This window comes from Rhinoderma darwinii, chromosome 2 (assembly GCF_050947455.1).
Source record: "Rhinoderma darwinii isolate aRhiDar2 chromosome 2, aRhiDar2.hap1, whole genome shotgun sequence".
Classification (NCBI taxonomy): Eukaryota; Metazoa; Chordata; class Amphibia; order Anura; family Rhinodermatidae; genus Rhinoderma; species Rhinoderma darwinii.
The window spans coordinates 98,739,508-98,761,667 of NC_134688.1; the positions used below are offsets into that span (position 1 = coordinate 98,739,508).

General features: G+C 41.4%; 1 protein-coding gene across 2 annotated transcripts in view; it reads left to right on the forward strand.

Moving 5' to 3' along the window:
- The window catches only part of CDK4 (cyclin dependent kinase 4), a 94,752-nt gene that overhangs the window by 67,747 nt on the left and 4,845 nt on the right, over positions 1-22,160 (forward strand). For both annotated transcript variants that reach the window (XM_075851957.1, XM_075851958.1), the window contains exon 6: positions 17,983-18,033. In XM_075851957.1, the coding sequence (XP_075708072.1) occupies positions 17,983-18,033 (51 nt within the window). The remainder of the gene's footprint in view (positions 1-17,982; positions 18,034-22,160) is intronic.

Here is a 22,160-nt window from a genome sequence, read left to right on the forward strand (position 1 = left end):
AGGAATCCGATCCTGCAGGTCAATAGCCTTTAACCAAAAAGGGTGAATTTTTTCCAACCCCTAGGTCTAGGTGGAGCAGACACGTCAAGACAGGGGAGTGATCCGATACACCCCTAGACTTATAGACAACCTGTGGCGATAGGAACATTAATAAGGAATTGCCAAAGACATAATCAATGCGGGATAGGGAGTTATGGCCCAACGAGGAGCTTGAGCACATCTTTGTGGAGGGGTGTGCAAAACGAAATAAGTCTATCCATCCCAGCTCCGCCATCAATATTTTGAGGGACGTACTAATCGACGACCTGGAACCGGATATCTGGGTAGCTCAATCTTATCAAGCACTACATCCATTACCATATTTAGGTCCCCCATACAGAGGAGTTTAGCATTTGGGTAGGAGGCCGCAAAAGTTGGCGCCTTGTAAATGAAAGTTAGTGATGCAGGCAGCGGAAGTTATAATCCTATAATCACAAGGGTTATTATTGCTAAAAACATAACGCCCCTCAGCATCCACCTTAACAGTGTCCACCTCTCATATAAGCGACCTATGTATAAGGATAGAAACCCCTCTAGAATAGGAGGAGCAACATGAGTGGCGGGACCACTGGACCCATGGTCTATTGAAGACCCGTGATGTGCTGAATGTTAAGTTGGTCTCTTGTATACAAAGAATGTACGGAGAATATTTGCGAAAAAATCATAGCTCTTTTCTTTGCGGAGCCCATCCCCTGGACATTCCAGGACATAACAGTAATCCTAGCCATTCAGGAGAGAATGAATAGTATTGGGGAGCTGGGACTCATCATCATTACAAGCTTCAGTAGACAGAATATAGGCGTAAAACTTGTGCATGGTAAAACACATAACGAACAGACCTCTCAGAAGTCTAACTCGTAGTATAGCAGTGAAGAAACCGTATAATACAGCATAAGCTATATCGTCAACATGACGTGACATCAAAAACGTCAATACATCCCTCACAGCACTGTGGTCGGACATGTACGGGGGAGAACCCATGTGTCTCAATATTAATTAATACCTGTAGTAAAAGCATAGGAATAAGAAAAAACAAAAATATAATAAAGTAGCGGCAATATCACATCTACCAACAAGATAAAAGGACATGGAAAGGCAAAAACTTTTTCAGGCCCTGTTCACACGGAGTTTTTTGCAGGAGGAAAATTCCTCCTGTAAAAACTGACCCTGGAGGTTTTCATGTTTGATGTGGTTTTTGACGTGGTTTTTGACGTGGTTTTTGAGGCGGTTTTCCAGGCGGTTTTTCAGGCTGTTTTTGCCGAGGTTTTCACACGCATGAGGCTGGGTTCACACAACCATGTTACGTCCATAATGTACGGGACGTATTTCGGCCGGAAGACCCGGACCGAAGACCGTGCAGGGAGCCGGGCTCCTAGCATCATAGTGATGTACGACACTAGGAGTCCCTGCCTCTGCGTGGAACTACTGTCCCGTACTGTAATCATGATTACAGTACGGGACAGTTGTCCTGCAGCGAGGCAGGGACTCCTAGCGTCGTACATCACTATGATGCTAGGAGCCCGGCTCCCTGCACTGTCTAAAAAAAAAATCTAAAAAAAAAATCTAAAAAAAAAATCTAAAAAAAAAATCTAAAAAAAAAATCTAAAAAAAAAATCTAAAAAAAAAATCTAAAAAAAAAATCAGAAAAAAAAATTAAAAAAAAAAATTCTAAAAAAAAAAATGCACAGCTCCATACATGTATAGCATGTATGGAACATAGGAGCAAGTGCACTTACTTGTATTTGGATGCAGGACTTCGGTTTTCTGTATCCCTGAGTTCTGTCCACGATGTTTTTCAGCCTCCACGAGCAGACAGGAAATGACAGCCCCTTTCTGGGCTGGACTAGCAGCAGGAGACTGCAAGAAACTCCTCCAAAACTCTCGGCAATATACTCGTCAGAAAACACCTCACTAGTTCGAGGTGTTTTTTGACGTGTCCCCATTGCTTTCAATGCGGTTTTGGACGCGGAAACCGCATCAAGAAGGGTCATGTCCCTTCTTTTTGCCGCGAGGCATTTTTTTTACTCGCGGTAAAAAAACGCCTCCGTCTCCCATTGAAATCAATGGGAGTCATTTTGGGTCGTTTTTGGCGCGTTTTCCGACGCGTTTTCCGCGTCAAAAAACGTGTCAAAAAACTCCGTGTGAACAGGGCCTTAAGCAATAAGAATACAATCCTTGCTAGTAGATAATCATACAATAGCAGTATTCGGCTTCCGTGACACAGAATATTCCAGAAAGTCTGGGAAAAGTAACTTAGCGGTGTGGTGATCGTCGTTGGTGGTTCACCCAGTCATCGGCATCCTTTGGCGTCGTGAAGAATAAAGAGCGATCTCCATCCACAACCCGAAGTCTGGCCGGGTATGCCATGGAATACGAGATGTTCAGATCCCGCAGTCGTCGCTTAACTGACATAAAGGTAGCCCTCCGTTTCTGCAGGTCTGCACTAAAATCTGGAAAGATGGAGACCGCTGAGCCATTGAAGCGGATTTCCGGCATCTTGCGACCCAATCTCAGGATCAAATCCCGGTCATTGCTGTTTAACCCCTTCAAGACCCAGCCTGTTTTGGCCTTCAGGACCGAGCCAATTTTTTCAAATCTGACGTGTTACTTTATGTGGTAATAACGTTGGAATGCTTTTACCTATCCAAGCGATTCTGAGATTGTTTTCTCGTGACATGTTGTACTTTATGTTAGTGAAAAAATGTTGGCGATAATTTTGGTATTTATTTCTGAAAAACACCACAATTTAGAAAAAAATTGCAAAAATTAGCATTTTTCTAAATTTAAATGTATCTGCTTGTAAAACAGATAGTAATACCACAAAAATAGTTACTAGTTAACATTTCCCATATGTCTACTTTACTTTATGTTTGCATCGTTTTTTGAACATCCTTTTATTCTTCTAGGACGTTACAAGGCTTAGAACTTTAGCAGCAATTTCTCATATTTTCAAGAAAATTTCAAAAGGCTATTTTTTCAGGGACCAGTTCAGTTCTGAGGTGGCTTTGAGGGCCTTATATATTAGAAAATCGCCAGAAGTCACCCCATTTTGAAAACTGCACCCCTCAAGGTATTCGAATCGGCATTCACAAAGTGTTTTAACCCTTTAGGCGTTTCACAGGAATGAAAGCAAAGTAGAGGTGAAATTTACAAATTACATTTTTGCCGAAATTCATTTCTAATACATTTTTTTTTTGTAACACAGAAGGTTTTACCAGAGAAATGCAACTCAATATTTTATTGCCCAGATTCTGCAGTTTTTAGAAATATCCCACATGTGGCCTTAGTGTGATAATGGACTGAAGCACCGGCCTCAGAAGCAAAGGAGCACCTAGTGGATTTTGGGCCTCCTTTTTTTTTAGCATATATTTTAGGCACCTTGTCAGGTTTGAAGAAGTCTTGTGGTGCCAAAACAGTGGAAACACCCCAAAAGTTACCCCATTTTGGAAACTACACCCCTCAAGGAATTTATCTAGGTGTATAGTTAGCATTTTGACCGCACAGGTTTTTCGCTAAATTTATCAGAATTAGTCTGTAAAAATGAAAATCTACTTTTTTCTGAAAAAACATAGAAACTTTTAATATTTACAAGAGATAATATAGAAAGTGCACCCCAACATATGTAAAGCAATGTCTCCCGATTACGGCAATATCTCATATGTGGTAATAAACTGCTGATTGGACCCACAGCAAGGCTCAGAAGGGAAGGAGCGCCATTTGGATTTTGGAGCACGGATTTTGCTGGATTGGTTTTCGGTTCCATGTCGCGTTTGCAACACCCTGGAGGGACCAAAACAGGGGACACCCTCCAAAAGTGACCCCATTTTGGAAACTACACCTATCAAGGAATTTATCTAGGGGTATAATTAGCATTTTGACCACACAGGTTTTTCGCTAAATATATTGGAATTAGTCTGTAAAAATGAAAATCTACTTTTTTTTCTGAAAAAACATAGAAATTTGTAATATTTACGAGGAATAATGAAGAAAATCACCCCAACATTTGTAAAGCAAGGTCTCCTGATTACAGCAATATCCCATATGTGGTAATAAACTGCTGATTGGACCCACAGCAGGGCTCAGGAGGGAAGGCGTGCCATTTGGATTTTGGAGCACGGATTTTGCTGGATTGGTTTTCGGTGCCATGTCGCGTTTGCAATGCCCTGAAGAGACCAAAACAGGGCAAATCCCCCAAAAGTGACCCCATTTTGGAAACTACACCTCTCAAGGAATTTATCTAGGGGTATAGTTAGCATTTTGACCACACAGGTTTTTTGCAGAATTTAGTGGAATTAGGCAGTGAAAATGAAAATCAACTTTTTTTCTGAAAAAGCATAGAAATGTTAAATTTTTACAAGGAAAAAAGAACCACAACATTTGTAAAGCATTTTCTCCTGATTACGGCAATACCCCATATGTGGTAATAAACTGCTGATTGGACCCATGGCAGCGCTCAGAAGGGAAGTAGCGCCATTTGGATTTTGGAGCACGGATTGTGCTGGATTGTTTTTCGGTGCCATGCCGCCTTGCAACGCCCTGGAGGGACCAAAACAGTGGAAGCCCCCCAAGTTACCCCATTTTGGAAACACCCCTCAAGGAATTTTTCTAGGGATATAGTGAGCATTTAGACTCCTCGGGTCTTTTGCAGAATTTATTAGAATTAGGCAGAGAAAATTAATATCACAATTTTTTTCCACTAAAATGTTGAATTTTCTCATTTTCACAAGGGATAAAGGAGAAATAAACAACCAATTTTTGTAGAGCTATTTCTCCCGGGTACGGAAATACCCCACATGTGGTCATACATTTTTTTTTCATTAGAAATGAATTAACCCTTTCAGGACTGATCCATTTTTTTCCTTTCTTATTTTCGTTTTTCACTACCCGCCTTCCAAGAGCCATAACTTTTTTCTTTTTCCGTCAGTAGAGTGATGTGAGGGCTTATTTCTTGCGGGAGGAATTGTAGTTTCTATTGATACAATTTAAAGTGCCATAAAAAGTACTGGGAAACTGGAAAATATAGGAAGAAAATCTGATTCCATTTATTGGGATTTTCGTTTTTACAGCTTTCGCCGTGCGGTGAAAACGAAAACTACAGCGATTTTGGTGGTTTTAAATTATTTAAGTTTTTTACGGTGTTCACCGTGCGAGTTAAATAATGGTATATTGTAATAGTTCGGCCTTTTACGGACGTAGCGATATCAATTCTGTTAATTTTTTTTACATTACTTTTGAAGAAAAATGGGAAAAGGTTTTTTTTTTTTAACTAAACTTTTTTTCTTTCTCACTACTAATAACTTTAATTCTTCTACACATTTTATTAGTCCCCTTCGGGGACTTGTACCAGCGATCATTGGATTGCGGGTACAATATGCTGCAATACTAATGTTTTGCAGTATATTGTTATTTTTACAGACTCCTGTAACAGCGCGATCGCTGTTCCTGTCCGTTAGTCCCAGGTGTCAGCTGTAATACACAGCCGACACCCGCAGCGTATGGAGCGGGCTCAGCACGTGAGCCCGCTCCATACATCAACCCGCGCACCATGACGTGCTATTAAGTCATAGTGCTCAAAGGGGTTAATGGACAGCGGATGGTTTGAATATTGCAATTTTCCACTGATATGCCATTTTAGTGCATAATATGTTGTGCCCAGTTTGTGCCACTGAAGATAAATACCTCATAAAATGTTAAACGGGTTCTCCTGGGTATCGCGATGCCATATATGTGGATGCAAACAGCTGTTTGGGCACGCTGCAGGGCTCAGAAGGGAGGGACGCCATTTTGCTTTTGGAGCGCAGATTTTGCTTGGTAGTTTTTCTGTTTGGGGTTTTGCTGGTATTTCAGTTTATAATGTGGGGGCATGTGTAATCTGTGCGGAGAACATCAGAGCATAATAAGAGGGTATAATAATGCGGTAAATAAATAATAATTCATAGATGTGTGGCCGGTGTCGCACTGATAAATGGTGTCGGATCTTATCTGCTTTTAGAAAACACTGCACATTTTGCATCGCCATATTCCTGGGAGCCAGAACTATTTTTTCACCACCGGAGCTGCGTGAGGGCTTATTTGGGATACATGCGATTTTTTTTTTTTTTTTTTTTATTTTTTTTTTTTGATCACTTTTTATTACATTTTTTTTGCAAGCCGGGTGACCAAAAACAAGCAATTCTGACAATGTTTTTAATTTATTTTTTGCGGCGTTCACCTTGCACTATAAATGACCATTATATTTTATTCTGCGGGTCGGTACGATTACGGCGATACCATATGTATATAGGGTTTTTTTACGTTTTGCAGCGTTTGCTCAATAAAATCACTTTTTTATAAAATTTATTTTCTGTGTCACCATATTCTGAGAGCCGTAACTTTTTTTTATTTTTCAGTCAAAAAAGCTGTGTAAGGGCTTGTTTTTTGCGGGATGGGTTGTAGTTTTTATCTGTATTATTTTCGGGTACATGCGACTTTTTGATCACTTTTTATTCTCTATTTTGGGAGCGGTGGTGACCAAAAAATAGCGATTCTGGTGTAGTTTTTTTTTGGGGTGTTCATCGTGCGGGAAAAATAACATTATAGTTTTATAGTTGGGGTCGTTACGAACGCGGGGATACCAAAAATGTGTACTTTTTTTAACGTGTTCATTTTTTTCCTATAATGAATGACTTATAGGAAAAAAATATCAGTGCTTGTTTATATAACTTATAACTCTTATTTTTACACTTTTTTTAAAACACATTTTTATTCATTTTTTTTTTTTACTTTTTTCACTTGTCCCACTAGGGGACACTTAGTCTTGCAGCTTTGATCGCTGCTAGAGTACATTACACTACACACGTAGTGTAATGTACTCTAACTGTCATTGTGACGTGACAGTCACACTGACAGGAAGCCTCGGGGGACCGGTGGAGGCTGCTCCTCCGAGGCTTCCGTACATGGCAACCCGGAGGTCATTGTCTGACCTTCGATTGCCGTGACAAGCATCGGTAGCCCCCACGATCACTTCGTGGGGGCTGCCGATGTGCTTCAAACCCCTTAAATGCGGCGACGGCAATCCGTCGCCGCATTTATGGGGTTAATTGCCGAAATCGGCGGCGATGGTCCGCTGACAGGCAAGGCTGGAGTGTCAGCTGTCAGGGACAGCTGACCTCCCTGTTCCCGGACACTGTCCGTTAGGACAGTGTGCGCCGGGAACTACTCCGCAATAGTACGGCTGGATGCGGGAACTAACCCCTCTGCAGGACGTACTATTGCGGAGCAGCGCGGGAAGAGGTTAAGAGACGCGCCAGCATGGGCCTAGGAGGTGCACCCGGCGGTAGCGGTCTTGCCGGGACTCTGTGTGCCCGCTCCACAGCAAACGCAGCAGAAAAAAACGCATCCGGAAATAAATCATGCAGCCATTTTAATATGAATTCAATCGGATTCTGGCCCTCCACCTTGTCATGTAAGACTAGGATTCTGAGGTTATTCCGGCGCAGCCGGTTTTCTAAATCGTCGGATTTTTGCTTCCAGAGTTCAGCCGCAGTCTCTAATGCCGCAATCGCCTCCGGTACAGGGGCCACCCTATCTTCCACACCCGATATACGTTCCTCAGCATGTGTCAATCTCTCACGCAGATTATGCATATCCTGCCTAAGCAGGCCTATATCAATTCTGACCTCTTCCAGCTTGCTGGTCAAAAGTTTTGCAGGACGAGATGGCTTGGAGTAACGTCTCAGAGACTTCCTGTAGGGTGGGTGCAGTCTCTCCCGCTGTTGAAGCGCCTGCAGCTGCAGACTTAGCCGCGCCATCAGACCCGCGAGCACGCGGAGGCAGAGGGGAGCGGCCGCTATCTTGCCCCTCTCCCCTAGGATATTCCTGGAGCTTTTCAGCCGCCGATTGTCCATGCGTAGGTCCCATACCTTCCTCCTTGTATCGCCAGATACTTCAGTGCCGCTACCAAGTAAATTTGGCCCAGGTATAATGTCTGCAGGATGATTAGGACATGGGTTCAGTGCAGAGCTATCGAACCATGCGACTGCTCCCGCTGTGCGCCTAGCCACACCCCCACAACCAATTTTTGCATGCAAATTAAATTGGGGATTCTATAGGTATACTAGTTTTCATATGTAATTATGCATCCATAATTACGAATGAAATTGCGGACCCATTCATTTCTATTTGCCACGGAAACCTTTCAGTATATTTACAGATGTGTTCGTGCCTTAAAAAATGATCCACAAAATGAATTCTATGGTCGCTTCCGCAATTGCAGATGGCTACAGATGTGTATCCGTAGCTGGCAGATCCGTATTTGCGGACCGTAAAAACCCAGTGTCGTGTGCATGGGGCCTTAGGCTGTGTTCACTCGTCGCAGCCAGATTAAATTTTTTTGCTGCAATATTTTTATATCCACTAAATGGAGCAAGGATTTTATCCAATATGTCCTTCGCTACTGAAGTGCCTACCTGCCAGGACGTATGAGATACATCCTGGGAGGGGAAAGGGTAAATGTAATGAGAAACCTTTAAAAACTGAAATTCTTCCATGGTTTTCGTCTTTTACGGCATTCAACCTGCGCTAAAAATGAGATGTTAACTTTATTGTGCACGGGACAATTTGAACATTATGATACCAAATTTATATTATGGGATTTTTGTTGGTTTTGTTTTACCAATTTTCCAAAATCAAAACCATTTGTTAAAAAAAAATTATTCTGTGTTGCCATATTTTGAAACCCATAACTTTTTTTTTTATTCCATTTTTTTGGAAAGACAGTTTCCTTATGGAATAAATGTTCTATTTGAATAGTTCAGGGACTTACAAAGGACCCCAGGGCTGTCTGCTCAGTTTGCCTGCTGTTAGGGCTCACTATGTGTCATAGTGATACAGTGTAATGTATTCGCATACAGGAGTATGCCAATATATTACAAGTAAAAAATAAAGTTATAAATAATGTTATCCCTTAATGGGATTAAAAAAAAAAAAAAAAATGTAACAAAAAAAATAAGTCATTATTTTGCATAAAATATATTTTATTGCCCCTACACTATATAACAAAAACCTACACATATTCGGTATCTATACGACCGTAATAACCTGAAGAATTAATCGAATGGGTTATTTAGCATGAAACATGAATGGGATAAAAAAAAGAAACAAGAAAAACCATGCAGAGAATCGCTTTTTCCTATATTCACGGCATAAATGTTTTTATTTTTTACCCCCGGACAGTGGAGAAAAAAAATACTATTTCTCTCGCATAAAACAAGGTCTCATACAGCCACGTCAATGAAAAAATTTATGGCTGCTGAAAGGCAGAGGCAAAAACAGAAAAATTTAGCTGGTCATTGAGGTCTTTTCAGGCCCGGTCATTAAAGCGGCTCTGTCACCACATTATAAGTGCCCTGTCTCCTACATAATGTGATCGGCGCTATAATGTAGGAGACAGCAGTGCTTTTTATTTTAAAAAAAACGATCTGTTTTCACCACTTTATTAGCGATTTTAGATTTATGCTAATGAGTTGCTTAATGCCCAAGTGGGCGTGTTTTTACTTTAGACCAAGTGGGCGTTGTACAGAGGAGTGTATGACGCTGACCAATCAGCGTCATGCACTCCTCTCCATTCATTTAGTCAGCGCATAGGGATCCTTTTAGATCCATATGTGCTGTCTTATACTAACACATTAACAATACTGAAGTGTTTAGACAGTGAATAGACATTCCACGGGATGTCTATTCACAATCTCTGCACTTCGTTACTCTGTGGTAGTTACAGCAGAGCAAGCGTAATCTCGTTTTAACCTGTCATCTACAGTGTAATATCGCGAGATTACACTGTAGATGACAGGTTAAAACGAGATTACGCTTGCTCTGCTGTAACTACCACAGAGTAACGAAGTGCAGAGATTGTGAATAGACATCCCGTGGAATGTCTATTCACTGTCTAAACACTTCAGTATTGTTAATGTGTTAGTATAAGACCGCACATATGGATCTAACAGGATCCCTCTGCACTGTGTAAATGAATGGAGAGAAGTGCATGATGCTGATTGGTCAGCGTCATACACTCCCCTGTACAAAGCCCACTTGGTCTAAAGTAGAAATACGTCCACTTGTTCATTTTCGTCCTTGGTCTTGAAAGGGTTAATGCCCGTCATGGTCTGCTCCTAGTTCCCGCACCATGACGTTCATTTTCGTCCGCATTTCAAACTGTCACTCTGTGTAAACAGAGTGACAGACGCGCGCTGACAGCTGTCCTAGACAGCTGAGACATCAGTCTCGCCGGACAGCGGATTGCCGTCGCCGCATTTAAGTGGTTTGACGCACATCGGCAGCTCCCACGAAATGATCGTGGGGGCTACCGATGCTTGTCACGGCAATCGGAGGTCAGATAATGACATCCGGGTTGCCATGTACGGAAGCCTCGGAGGAACAGCCTCCGGCCGTTCCTCCTCTGCTTCCTGTCAGTGTGACAGTCACGTCACAATGACAGAGTACATTACACTACGTGTGTAGTGTAATGTACTCTAGCAGCGATCAAAGCTGCAAGTCTAAGTGTCCCCTAGTGGGACAAGTAAAAAAGTTATAAAAATGTTTTAAAAAAAGTGTAAAAATAAAAGTTATAAGTTCTATAAACACAAAATGCTTTTTTTCCCTATAATAAGACTTTTATTATAGAAAAAAAATGAACACGTTAAAGTACACACATTTGGCATCCCCGCGTTCGTAACGACCCCAACTATAAAACTGTAATGTTATTTTTCCAGCACGATGAACACCCCAAAGAAAATCAATAAAAAACCGACAATAACCATTTTTTTTTTGGTCACCACCGCTCCCTAAATAAAGAATAAAAAGTGATCAAAAAGTCGCATGTACCCGAAAATAGTACCAATAAAAACTTCTATCCGTCCCGCAAAAAACAAGCCCTTACACAGCTTTTTCGACTAAAAAATTATATGTCTCAGAATATGGGGACACAAATTTTTTTTTTTTTATAAATAAGTCATTTTATTGTGCAAACGCTAAAAAAAAAAGGACCGCACCTATATACATATGGTGTCGCCGTAACCGTACCAACTCGCAGAATAAAGTAAAAATGTCATTTATAGCGTACGGTGAGCGCCGCAAAAAAGAAAATCTAAAAAACGGTGTAAGAATTCCTGTTTTTTGCTCAGGATTGCAAAAAAAAAAGAATAAAAAGTGATAAAAAAAAAATCGCATGTACCCCAAAATGGTACCAATGAAAACTACAGATTGTCCCGCAACAAATAAGCCCTCACACGGCTCCGGTGGTGAAAAAATAAAAAAGTTCTGGCTTTCAGAATATGGCGATGCAAAATGTGCAGTGTGTTCCAAAAGTGGATAAGATCGGGCGCCATTTATAAGTGCGACACCGGCCACATATCTATGAATTATTATTTATTTACCGCATTATCATACCCTCTTATTATGCCCTGATGTACTCCACACAGATAACATATATATTTCCGCATTGATTACACATTCCCCCCACATTATAAACTGAAATACCAGCGAAACCCAAAACAGAAAAACTACCAAGCAAAATCTGCGCTCCAAAAGCAAAATGGCGCTCCCTCCCTTCTGAGCCCTGCAGTGTGCCCAAGCAGCAGCTTGCGCCCACACATATGGCGTCGCCATACCCGAGAGAACCCGCTTAACGTTTTATGAGGTATTTGTCTTCTGTGGCACAAACTGGGCACAACATATTATGCACTAAAATGGCGTATCAGTGGAAAATTGCAATTTTCACTTTGAACCATCCGCTGCGCATTAACCCCTTTGCGCACTATGACTTAATTGCCCATCATGGTGCGGCGGTTGATGTATGGAGCGGGCTCACGTGCTGAGCCCGCTCCATACGCTGCGGGTGTCGGCTGTGTATTACAGCAGGCCCCCTCGGTACTAACGGACAGGTACAGCGATCGCTCTGTTACAGAAGCCTGTAAGAATAACAGTATACTGTAATACATTAGTATTGCAGTGTATTGTACCAGGGATCCAATGATCGCTGGCTCAAGTCCCCTAAGGGGATCGATTAATAAAGTGTGTAGAAGAATTATAGTTATTAGTAGTGAGAATTATTTTTTTTAAGTTAAAAAAACAAAACACCTTTTCACATTTTTCTTCTAAAGTAATGTAAAAAAATGAACAAAATTGGTATCGCTACGTCCGTAAAAGTCCGAACTATGACAATATACCATTATTTAATTTGCACAGTGCACACCTTAAAAAAATGTAATAATTGAAACCGCCAAAATCGCATTTTTTTTGTCACATTCGCTCTAAAAAAAAAATGTAATACAACTTTTGAATCACTTTTTATGTACCAAAAAATGCTACCAATAAAAACTGCAGCTCCTCCCGCAAGAAATAAGCCCTCACACCGCTCTATTGATGGAAAAATAAAAAAGTTATGGCTCTTGGAAAGCGGGGAGTGAAAATCTAAAATATGAAAGCAAAAAATGGATCAGTCCTGAAAGGGTTAATACATTTCTAATGAAAAAACTTTTGACCACATGTGGGCTATTTCCGTACTCGGGAGAAATTGCTTTATAAAAAATGGTTGTTTTTTTCCTCCTTTATCCCTTGTAAAAATGAGAAAATGCAACATTTTAGTGGAAAAAAATGTGATATTAATTTTCGCGCCCTAATTCTAATAAACTCTGCAAAAGACCCGTGGGGTGTAAATGCTCACTATACCCCTAGAAAAATTCCTTGAAGGTTTTTACAAAGTGGGGTCACTTTTGGTGGGTTTCCATTGTTTTGGTCCCTCCAGTGCATTGCAAATGCGACATGGCACCGAAAACCATTCCAACAAAATCATAAATCCAAATGGCGCTCCTTCCCTTCTGAGCCCTGCTGTGGGTTCAAACAGCAGTTTATTACCACATATGGGGTATTGTCGTAATCGGGAGACATTGCTTTACAAATGTTGGGGTGCATTTTCTTCGTTATTCCTTGTAAATAATAAAAATTTCTATGTTTCAGAAAAAAAATACATTTTAATTTTTACAGACTAATTCCAATATATTTAGCGAAAAACCTGTGTGGTCAAAATGCTAACTATACCCCTAGATAAATACCTTAACCCCTTCCCGACATTTGCCGTATAAGTACGTCATGGAAAGCATTGACTTCCCCCATCTTGACGTACCTATACGCCGAATGTTTGGGACCGGCTCAGAAGCTGAGCCGGTGCCTTCCATCACCGGATCTCAGCTGTATCTTACAGCTGACATCCGGCTGTAACGGCGGGGACCGAAATTAGCTTCGATCCCCGCCATTAACCCCTTAAGTGCAGCGCTCAAACGCGATCGCTGCACTTAAGGTGTTTGCAGCTCATCGGAACCCCAGTAATGAAATTGCCGGGGTTCCGGTGACTGCAATGGCAACCGGAGGCCTAATACTGGCCTCCCGGTCTGCCTAGCACCGAAGCCGGTCAAGATCCGCCCGGCGGCGGAGCCTGATCGGCTTCTGTAGCTGCCGGCAAGATGGCGCTGGGTCAGGAGCTGATCCGGCGTCATCAGCGGTGGAAGTCAGCTGTACTGTACAGCTGACATCCACCTGTAACGGCAGGAACCGGAGCTGGCTCCGATCCCTGCCATTAACCCCTTCGATGCAGCAATCTAAAGCGATTGCTGCATCGTAGCGGTTACTAGCAGATCGCCAGCCCTGACAGGCAATCAGGACTGGCGACTGCTGTTATGGCAACAGGAGACACAATGGTCTCCTGCTCTGCCATTACGGAAGCCGATTTAGGCCCCGCCGGGAGGCGAAGCCTAATCGGCTTGCTGTCAGTGAATGACTGACAGATCTAATACATTGCACTACATAGGTAGTGCAATGTATTAGAAAAAAAAAAAATCTGACCGTTGGACCTTCAAGTCCCCTAGTGGGACTTGAGAAAGTGTAAAAAAAAGTGCAAAAAATAAAAGTTTGAAAACAATAAAAGTTTCAAGTAATCAAATAAAACACAATCCCCCTTTTACTCTAATCAAGTCCTTTATTATTGAAAAATAATAATAAACCATATGTATTTGGTATCGCCACGACCGTAACGACCGGAGGTATCAAAATATTATATTATTTATTGCACGCGGTGAACAGCGTAAAAAAAAACGTAAAAAACGTTACCAGAGTTTCTGTTTTTTGGTCACTTTGCCCTACAAATATTAGAATAAAAAGTGATCAAAAAGTTGCACATATCCAAAAATGGTACCTATAAAAACTATAGCTCGTCCCGCAAAAAACAAGCCCTCACAACTCCGTCGACAAAAAAATTAAAAAGTTATGGTTCTCACAACTTGAAAAAATACATTCTTTTTACAAAAGTAATTTTATTGTGCAAAAAGTTGTAAAACATGAAAAAGTTCTATAAATTAGGTATCGCCGGAATCGTACGGACCCGCAGAATAAAGTTAACATGTAATTTATAACGCATGGTGAACGCTGTATAAAAAAAAACGAAAAAAGCTGTGCCAGAATTGCGTTTTTTTGTTTACCTGGCATCCCAAAAAATAGGATAAAAGGTGATCAAAAAGTTGCATGTACCCCAAAATGGTACCAATAATAACTACAGCTCGTCCCACAACAAACCAGCCCTCATACCGCTACGTCTATGAAAAATAAAATTAGTTATGGCTCCAATAAGTCAGGAAATAAAAAATATGCAGTTGTGCCCGAGGGGAACATTTCTTCTGTTTGAAGAGGCGATTTATCAAGGACCTAAAATGAGGGAACCAGGAAAGGCAGGGCCCAAACATATCTGCTGGAAGCGACGGTGCCCGTATTATAGCAGGACAACACTTCCCAGCAAAATTCCCCAAACTACAAAGGTGCGGAGTGTGGACCAAAAGGGGGATAAGAAAGGACGCCATATATCAGTGCGACACCGGCCTGTGCAGAAAGGATTGCTCCACAGCGTAACACACGTCTATGGATCATTTTATTTTATTTTTTTACCCCATTATTATACAACCTGACTATGCCCCTTATATACTCCGCCCGGCTTACATATGCCCCCACATTATAAACGGAAACAGTAAGACTCCAAACAAAACTACTACCAAGCAAAATCCACGCTCCAAAAGCCAAATGGCATTTCCTACCATCTGAACCCTACAGCGTCCCCAAACAGCAGTTTCCTTCCACATATATGGCACCGTCATACCCGGGGGAACAGTTTTAGCAATTTTTGGGGTGTGTGTCTCCAGTGGCATAAGCTGGGCACGACATATTTGCCACTGAATGGCATATCTAGGGAAAAATATAAATTTTGAATTTGCACACATCCACAGCGTATTCATTTATGGAAAAGACCTGTGGGGTGAAAATGCTCACTACACCCCTTAATAAATGCCTTGAGGGGTGCAGTTTCCATAATGGGGGTCACTTCTCAGGGGTTTATTTTTATTATTTCACATCAGAGCCTCTGCAATTGTGAACCAATACTTTGTAAATCGCCAAATTAGGCCTCAATTTTACATGGTACGCTTTCAATCCTGAGCCTGGTCGAATGTCCAGGCAAGAGATTAGGGCCACATGTAGGGTGTTTCTAAGACCAGGAAACCCAGCATAATAATTAGAGAGCTGTCTTGTTATGGTGGCACAAGCTGGGCACCACATATTGGCATATCTACGGAAAAAAATCCCATTTTCACTCTGCAACATCGAGTGCACACCAATTTCTGCCAATCACCTGCAGGGTTAAAATGCTTACTACACCCCTAGGTAAATGCATTGAGGGGTGTAGTTTCCAAAATCGGGTCACTTCTGGGGGGTTTCCACTGTTTTGGGCCCACAGGCGCCCAGAAACCAATCCAGCAACATCTGCACTCCAAATGGCGGTCCTTCCCTTCTGAGCCCTGCCGTGTGCCCAAACAGCAGTTTATGACCACATATGGGGTATTGCCGTACTCGGGAAAAATTGCTTTACAAATGTTGGGTTCTTTTTTTTTTCCTTAATTTGTTGCGAAAATGAAAAATTTGAGCTAAAGCTACGTCTTATTGAAGAAAAAGGATTGTTTTTATTTTCACTGCCCAATTCTAATAAATTCTATGAAACATCTGTGGGGTCAAAATGCTCACTATACCCCTAGATGAATTCCTCAACAGGTGTCGTTTCCTAAATGGTGTCACTTTTTGGACGTTTTCATTGTTTTTTCCCCTCAGGGGCTTTGTAAATGTGACCTGGCCTCCGCAAACCATTCCTGCTCAATGTGATCTCCAAAAGCCAAATTGCGCTCTTTCCCTTCTAAGCCCTGCCGGGTGTCCAAACAGCCGTTGTTTACCACATGTGTGGTATTGTTTTACTCGGGAGATATTGCTTTACAAATTTTACGGTGCTTTTTCTCCTTCAGTCCTTGTGGAAATGAGAAAAAATTAGCTAAACCTACATTTTCTTTGAAAACATTTAGATTGTCATTTTCAGGGCCTACTTCCAATAATTTATGCAAAAAACCTGTTGGGTCAAAACGCTCACTATACCCCTAGATAATTTCCTCAATGGGTGTAGTTTCCAAAATGGTGTCACTTGTGGGGGGTTTCCACTGTTTTGTCCCCTCAGGGGCTTTGTAAATGTGACCTGGCCTCTGCAAACCATTCCTGCTAAACTTGAGCTCCAAAAGCCAAATAGCGCTCTTTCCCTTCTAAGCCCTGCCGTGTCTCCAAGCAACCGTTTATTACCACATGTGGGGTATTGTTTTACTTGGGAGAAATTGCTTTACAAATTTTACGGTGCTTTTTCTCCTTTAGTCCATGTGGAAATGAGAAAAAAAATCGCTAAACCTACATTTTCTTGGAAAAAATGTTGATTTTAATTTTCATGGCTTACTTCCAATAATTTCTGTAAAAAACCTGTGCGGTCAAAATGCTCACTGTACCCCTAGATAATTTCCTTGAGGTGTGTAGTTTCACAGATGGGGTCACTTTTGGGGGATTTTGACTGTTTTGGCACCGCAAGAGCCCTTCAAACCTGACATGGTGCCTAAAATTTATTCTAACAAAAATAAGGCCCCAAAATCCACTATGTGTTCCTTTGCTTCTGAGGCCGGTGCTTCATTCCAGTAGCACGCTAGGGCCACATGTGGGATATTTCCTAAAACTGCAGAAACTGGGCAACAAATATTGAGTTGCATTTCTCTGGTAAAACCTTCTGTGTTATAAAAAAAATTGTATTAAAAATTTATTTCTGCAAAAAAATATGAAATTTGTAAATTTCACCTCTACTTTGCTTTAATTCCTGTGAAATGTGTAAAGGGTTAAGACATTTTCTAAATGCTGTTTTGAATACTTTGAGGGGTGAAGTTTTTAAAATGGGGTGACTTTTTGGGGGTTTCTAATATATAAGGCCCTCAAAGCCACTTCACAACTGAACTGGCTCCTGTAAAAATGGCCTTTTGAAATTTTCTTGAAAATGTGAGAAATTGCTGCTAACGTTCTAAGCCTTGTGATGTCATAGAAAAATAAAAGGATGTTCAAAAAACGATGCCAATCTAAAGTAGACATATGGGTGATGTTAATTAGCAACAATTTTGTGTGGTATAACTGCCTGTCTTACAAGCAGATACATTTAAATTGAGAAAAATGCTAATTTTTGCAATTTTTCGCTAAATTTTGGTGTTTTTCACAATTAAATACTGAACATATCGAGCAAATTTTGCCAGTAACTTAAAGTCCAATGTGTCACGAGAAAACAATCTCAGAATCGCTTGGATAGGTGAAAGCATTCCGGAGTTATTACCACATAAAGTGAAACATGTCAGATTTGAAAAATGAGGCTGGTCAGGAAGGTCAAAAGTGGCTAAAGAGGGAAGGGGTTAAAGAGGCTCTGTCACCACATTATAAGTGGCCTAAGTCTTACATAACTGAAAAATATTCTCTTAAGTGTTGATATTTAATACATCTTATCTAAGCTGAAAACTGTTTTTATTTCTACAGACCTCTCTTTTGTGGGAACTCGGAAGCCGACCAGCTGTGCAAGATTTTTGAGTAGGTTGTGTTTTGCATACTCTTGAAAACAGTAAGAAAATTTGGTGTCAGTATACATGGAATATTCACATTTGATGATCTGTTATGACCCTTTTCATAAAATAAATTGCTCTTTTAGCAGGGGTGACAGAGTCAAAGGGGCTGTCTGAGAGTAAGGCCCCATGCACACGACCGTAAAAAACCTCCGTTTCGCTTTCATTGAACGTGGACACCTTTCCATAGCACTACGGAAGGATGTCCGTGCCGTGGAAATGTTCCGGAAATTATGGAACATGTCCGTTCTTTTGCATTTTGCGGGCCGTGCTCCCATACTTTGTGTGGGAGCACGGCCCGAAAATGCGGCTGTCAGTCGGCGGCCGGCCGTGCCCGCAATTGCGGGCACGGTCATGTGCATGGGGCCTTAGAAATTAAAATGACTGCAGGAAATGTTATAAAAAACAAAACAAAAATATTACTCACCTGTTAAATCCCCAGCGACGATGCTCCAGTCGTCCTTACCGGTCTCTGTTTAACTTCCTGTATCAATAACGTGCTGTACATCAAATTCAACGCTGCAGCCAATCGCTGATGCTGGCTTGTACAGACCAGTGATTGGCTGCAGCGGCCACGTGGATATATGGCAGGTCTTATCACCAGGAAAAGAGGAATTTAACAGGTGAGTAATGTGTGTGTGTTTTTTGTTTTGTTTTTTTTTTTTCATTTTCTGCAGTTTGTTTAATTTCTTTAAATCTCGTACAATCCCTTTAACCCACTGGGAGCTGAGGATTTAAAAATGGTAAAGTTATTTAAAATGTGTCCTATTTTGTCTGCCGTGCTTCACCTGTGTTCTGTACAGCTGTCACATGACCGCAATATCTTCAGAAGGCTGATTAAGTTCATCATGTTAAAGAAAATCTGTCATCTCCAAACTCCCCCCTCCCCGTCCCAACTACAATAATCGGTATATAACTTAATTGGTTCGGAATCAGTGTCCTTAAATTTATATCTTTCTACTCACTTGCATCTCATCGCTATAAGCCGACAAACTGGTCATGCGCTATATGCTGATGCATCTAGAGGGCTACTAAGCTCGATAATAAAATGGGGAGGACTCGCTATCAGTATGCAGCGTATGCCCCCACTTATAGGGAGGGGATAAAAGTGAGTAGAAGAATCAAACTTACAGATTCGGCATCTGCGTCTTTTAAGCTATTCGTATTGGCGTTTAGGGGGTTTTTCAGAGGTGAGCGTTCCTTTAACCCCTTGAGGGCACCAGTACGTCCTGTATTGCAGTACTTTAAGGCACAGAGATTTACCAGTGCGTCCTCGCTAACAACGGTCACCCTGTCAAAGGACAACGTGACAAAACTGTGCCATTAACTGTTTGACGGTTGATCGGCACATTAAGATGGCAGGGGACTAATCACAGCGGTCTCCGATCGGTGTGATTGTTCAGTCACAGCAGACTGACCAATCACAGCTCCTCGAGAACGTAACTGTGATGGAGCTGGCTGTAACAGCCAGAACCGGAGCTAGCCTCCGATCCGACCGATTAACCCCTTAGATGCGGCAATCAAAAGTGATCTCTGCATCTAGGCGGTCAGATCACACCCGATGGTTGCTAATGGCAACGATCGGCACCCTGCTATGGCAACCAGAGGCCTAACAATGGCTGCCTACTACGGAAGCCTAAAAGGTTTGCTGTAGCTGACAGCTCTAACACACTGTGCTATATGTAGGTAGTGCAGTATATTACAATACCGATCAGGGCTTTATGCCTTCAAGTCCCCTAGTGGGACAAAAAAAAAGTGGTAAAGTTAATAAAAATGTTGTAAAAAAAATTAAAAGTTTCATAAGTCTTTATTATAGCGGAAAACGTTGAAAAAAAAAAAAAGTACACACGTGGTATCACCACGTCCGTAAAGACCCGAACGATAAAAATATCATACTATTTTACCTGCATGGTGAACACCGTAAAAAATCTAAACTATTCCAGAATTGCAGTTTTTTTGGTCACTACCCCTCCTAAAACAGAATTAAGAGTGATCTATAAGTTGCATATACCCCAAAATTATACCATTAAAAACTACAGCCCGTCCCGCAAAAAACAAGCCCTCCCACAGCTTTTTTGACGGAATATGGCGACAACATTTTTTTTATTATTTGAATCAAGTGATTTTATTGTGCAGACGCTGAAAAACATAAACGATATACATATGGTATCGCCGTAATCGTACCGACCCGTAGAATAAAGTAAAATTGTCATTTATAGTGCCTGGTGAATGCAGTAGAAAAAAAACAAACGTTCTCTGAATCGCTGGTTTTTGGTCACCTTGCTTGCCAAAAAACGAAAAAAATCGCATGTACCCCAAAATGATACAAATAAACTATAGATTGTCCCGCAGCAAATAAGTCCTCACACCGCTCCAGTGAAAAAAAAAAAAATGTTCTGGCTCTCTGCACATTTTCAATTGCCATATTCTTTTTTTTTTTTTTTTTTTTTTTTTTTATAAATTCTTTTATTTATCAATTTTACAAACAGACATGTCACGATAAGTGTCAAAAATACACATCCATATGGTACTTCGGCACGCAGGCCGGTATATGTGGTCATCCTGTAAGGTAAATGTACAGGCAGGGTATCGCCAGGCATTAATCGGGGCTAATCCCCTGCATCCTGAGCCTGCAGACATGCATCAAGGCCCACAGCGAAACAAAACTTAAAAGAAAGTTTGACAAAGGAGATGAGAAAAAAGGAATGACAGAAGGGGGAAAGGAAGAGACGAGTTCCTTTGTTAAGTGTCATGGCTGAAGAGCACATCAAGAGGCTACGATATTCCTGAATTCCACAGATTGGAACCTGACCCAGTGATACCAGGTCTTCATGAACTTGGCGTGAGTACCTCTCATAGATGCCGTGAGATCCTCCATCCTCATGATCTCCTGTATCTTATCGAACCACATGCTGAGCGATGGCGCAGCCGATTGTCTCCACAGCGCTGGTATGCAGGCCCTGGCAGCGCTCACCAGATGGCGGACCACCGAGCGACGATACAAATACAGCGGAACCTCGCACAGATGAAGCAAGAAGAAGGCCGGTGTGCACGGGAGCGGGAAGTCAGTCAATTTGGAGGTGATACGCCACACTTCTGACCAAAATGCCGTCAGCCGCGGACCCATCCCAGAAGACATGTAGTATCGTTCCTACCTGGTCACCACATCTCCAGCACAGCGGTGAGGCCGCCGGAATCATGACATGTAATCTGGAAGGCACCCTATACCAGCACGTTAATATTTTAACACCCGCTTCCTGATACCTGCTGGCCATGGACGATTTGTGTGTCGTTGTGTATATCCTATCTATTTGTTCCGCTGAAAACGTGATTCCCAAGTCCCTTTCCCACTGTAGCAAATATGTGGGCGTGGAGAGGGTAGATGGGGAGATCAGTAGGGAGTATAGTTTGGATAGTGTGTGGCGCATCGAGCCAGTGCCCACGCAGAGGAGTTCACTAAACTGCAGAATCTGGGCAATAAATATTGAGTTGGTTTTCTTTGGTAAAACTTTCTGTGTTACAGAGAAAAATTACAAGTGAAATTTGGCAAAATAAATAATTGTACATTTCCCCTCTACTTTGCTTTAATTCCTGTGAAGCGCCTAAAGGGTTAAAACACTTTCTGAATGATGCTTTGAGGGGGCTCGTTTTTAAAATGGGGGATTTATGGGGACTTTCTAATATATAAGGCTCTCAAGGTCACTTCAGAACTGAACTGGTCTCTGTCAAGAAAACTTCAAAAAGGCAATTTTTTCAATGTGAGAAATTGCTGCTAAAGTTATAAGCCTTGTAACGTCCTAGAAAAATAAAATAACGACGTCAACATAAAGTAGATGTATGGTTAATGTTAACTAGTAACTATTTTGTGTGGTATTACTATCTGCCTTACAAGCAAATACATTTAAATTTACAAAAAATGCTCATTTTTGCAAATTTTCTCGGAATTTTCAAATAAACACTGAATACAGCGACCAAATTTTATCACTAACATAAAGTACAATGTGTCACAAGAAATCAATCGCTTGGATACATATAAGCGTTCCAAAGTTATTACCACATAAAGTGACACATGTCGGATTTGGAAAAATTGGCTGT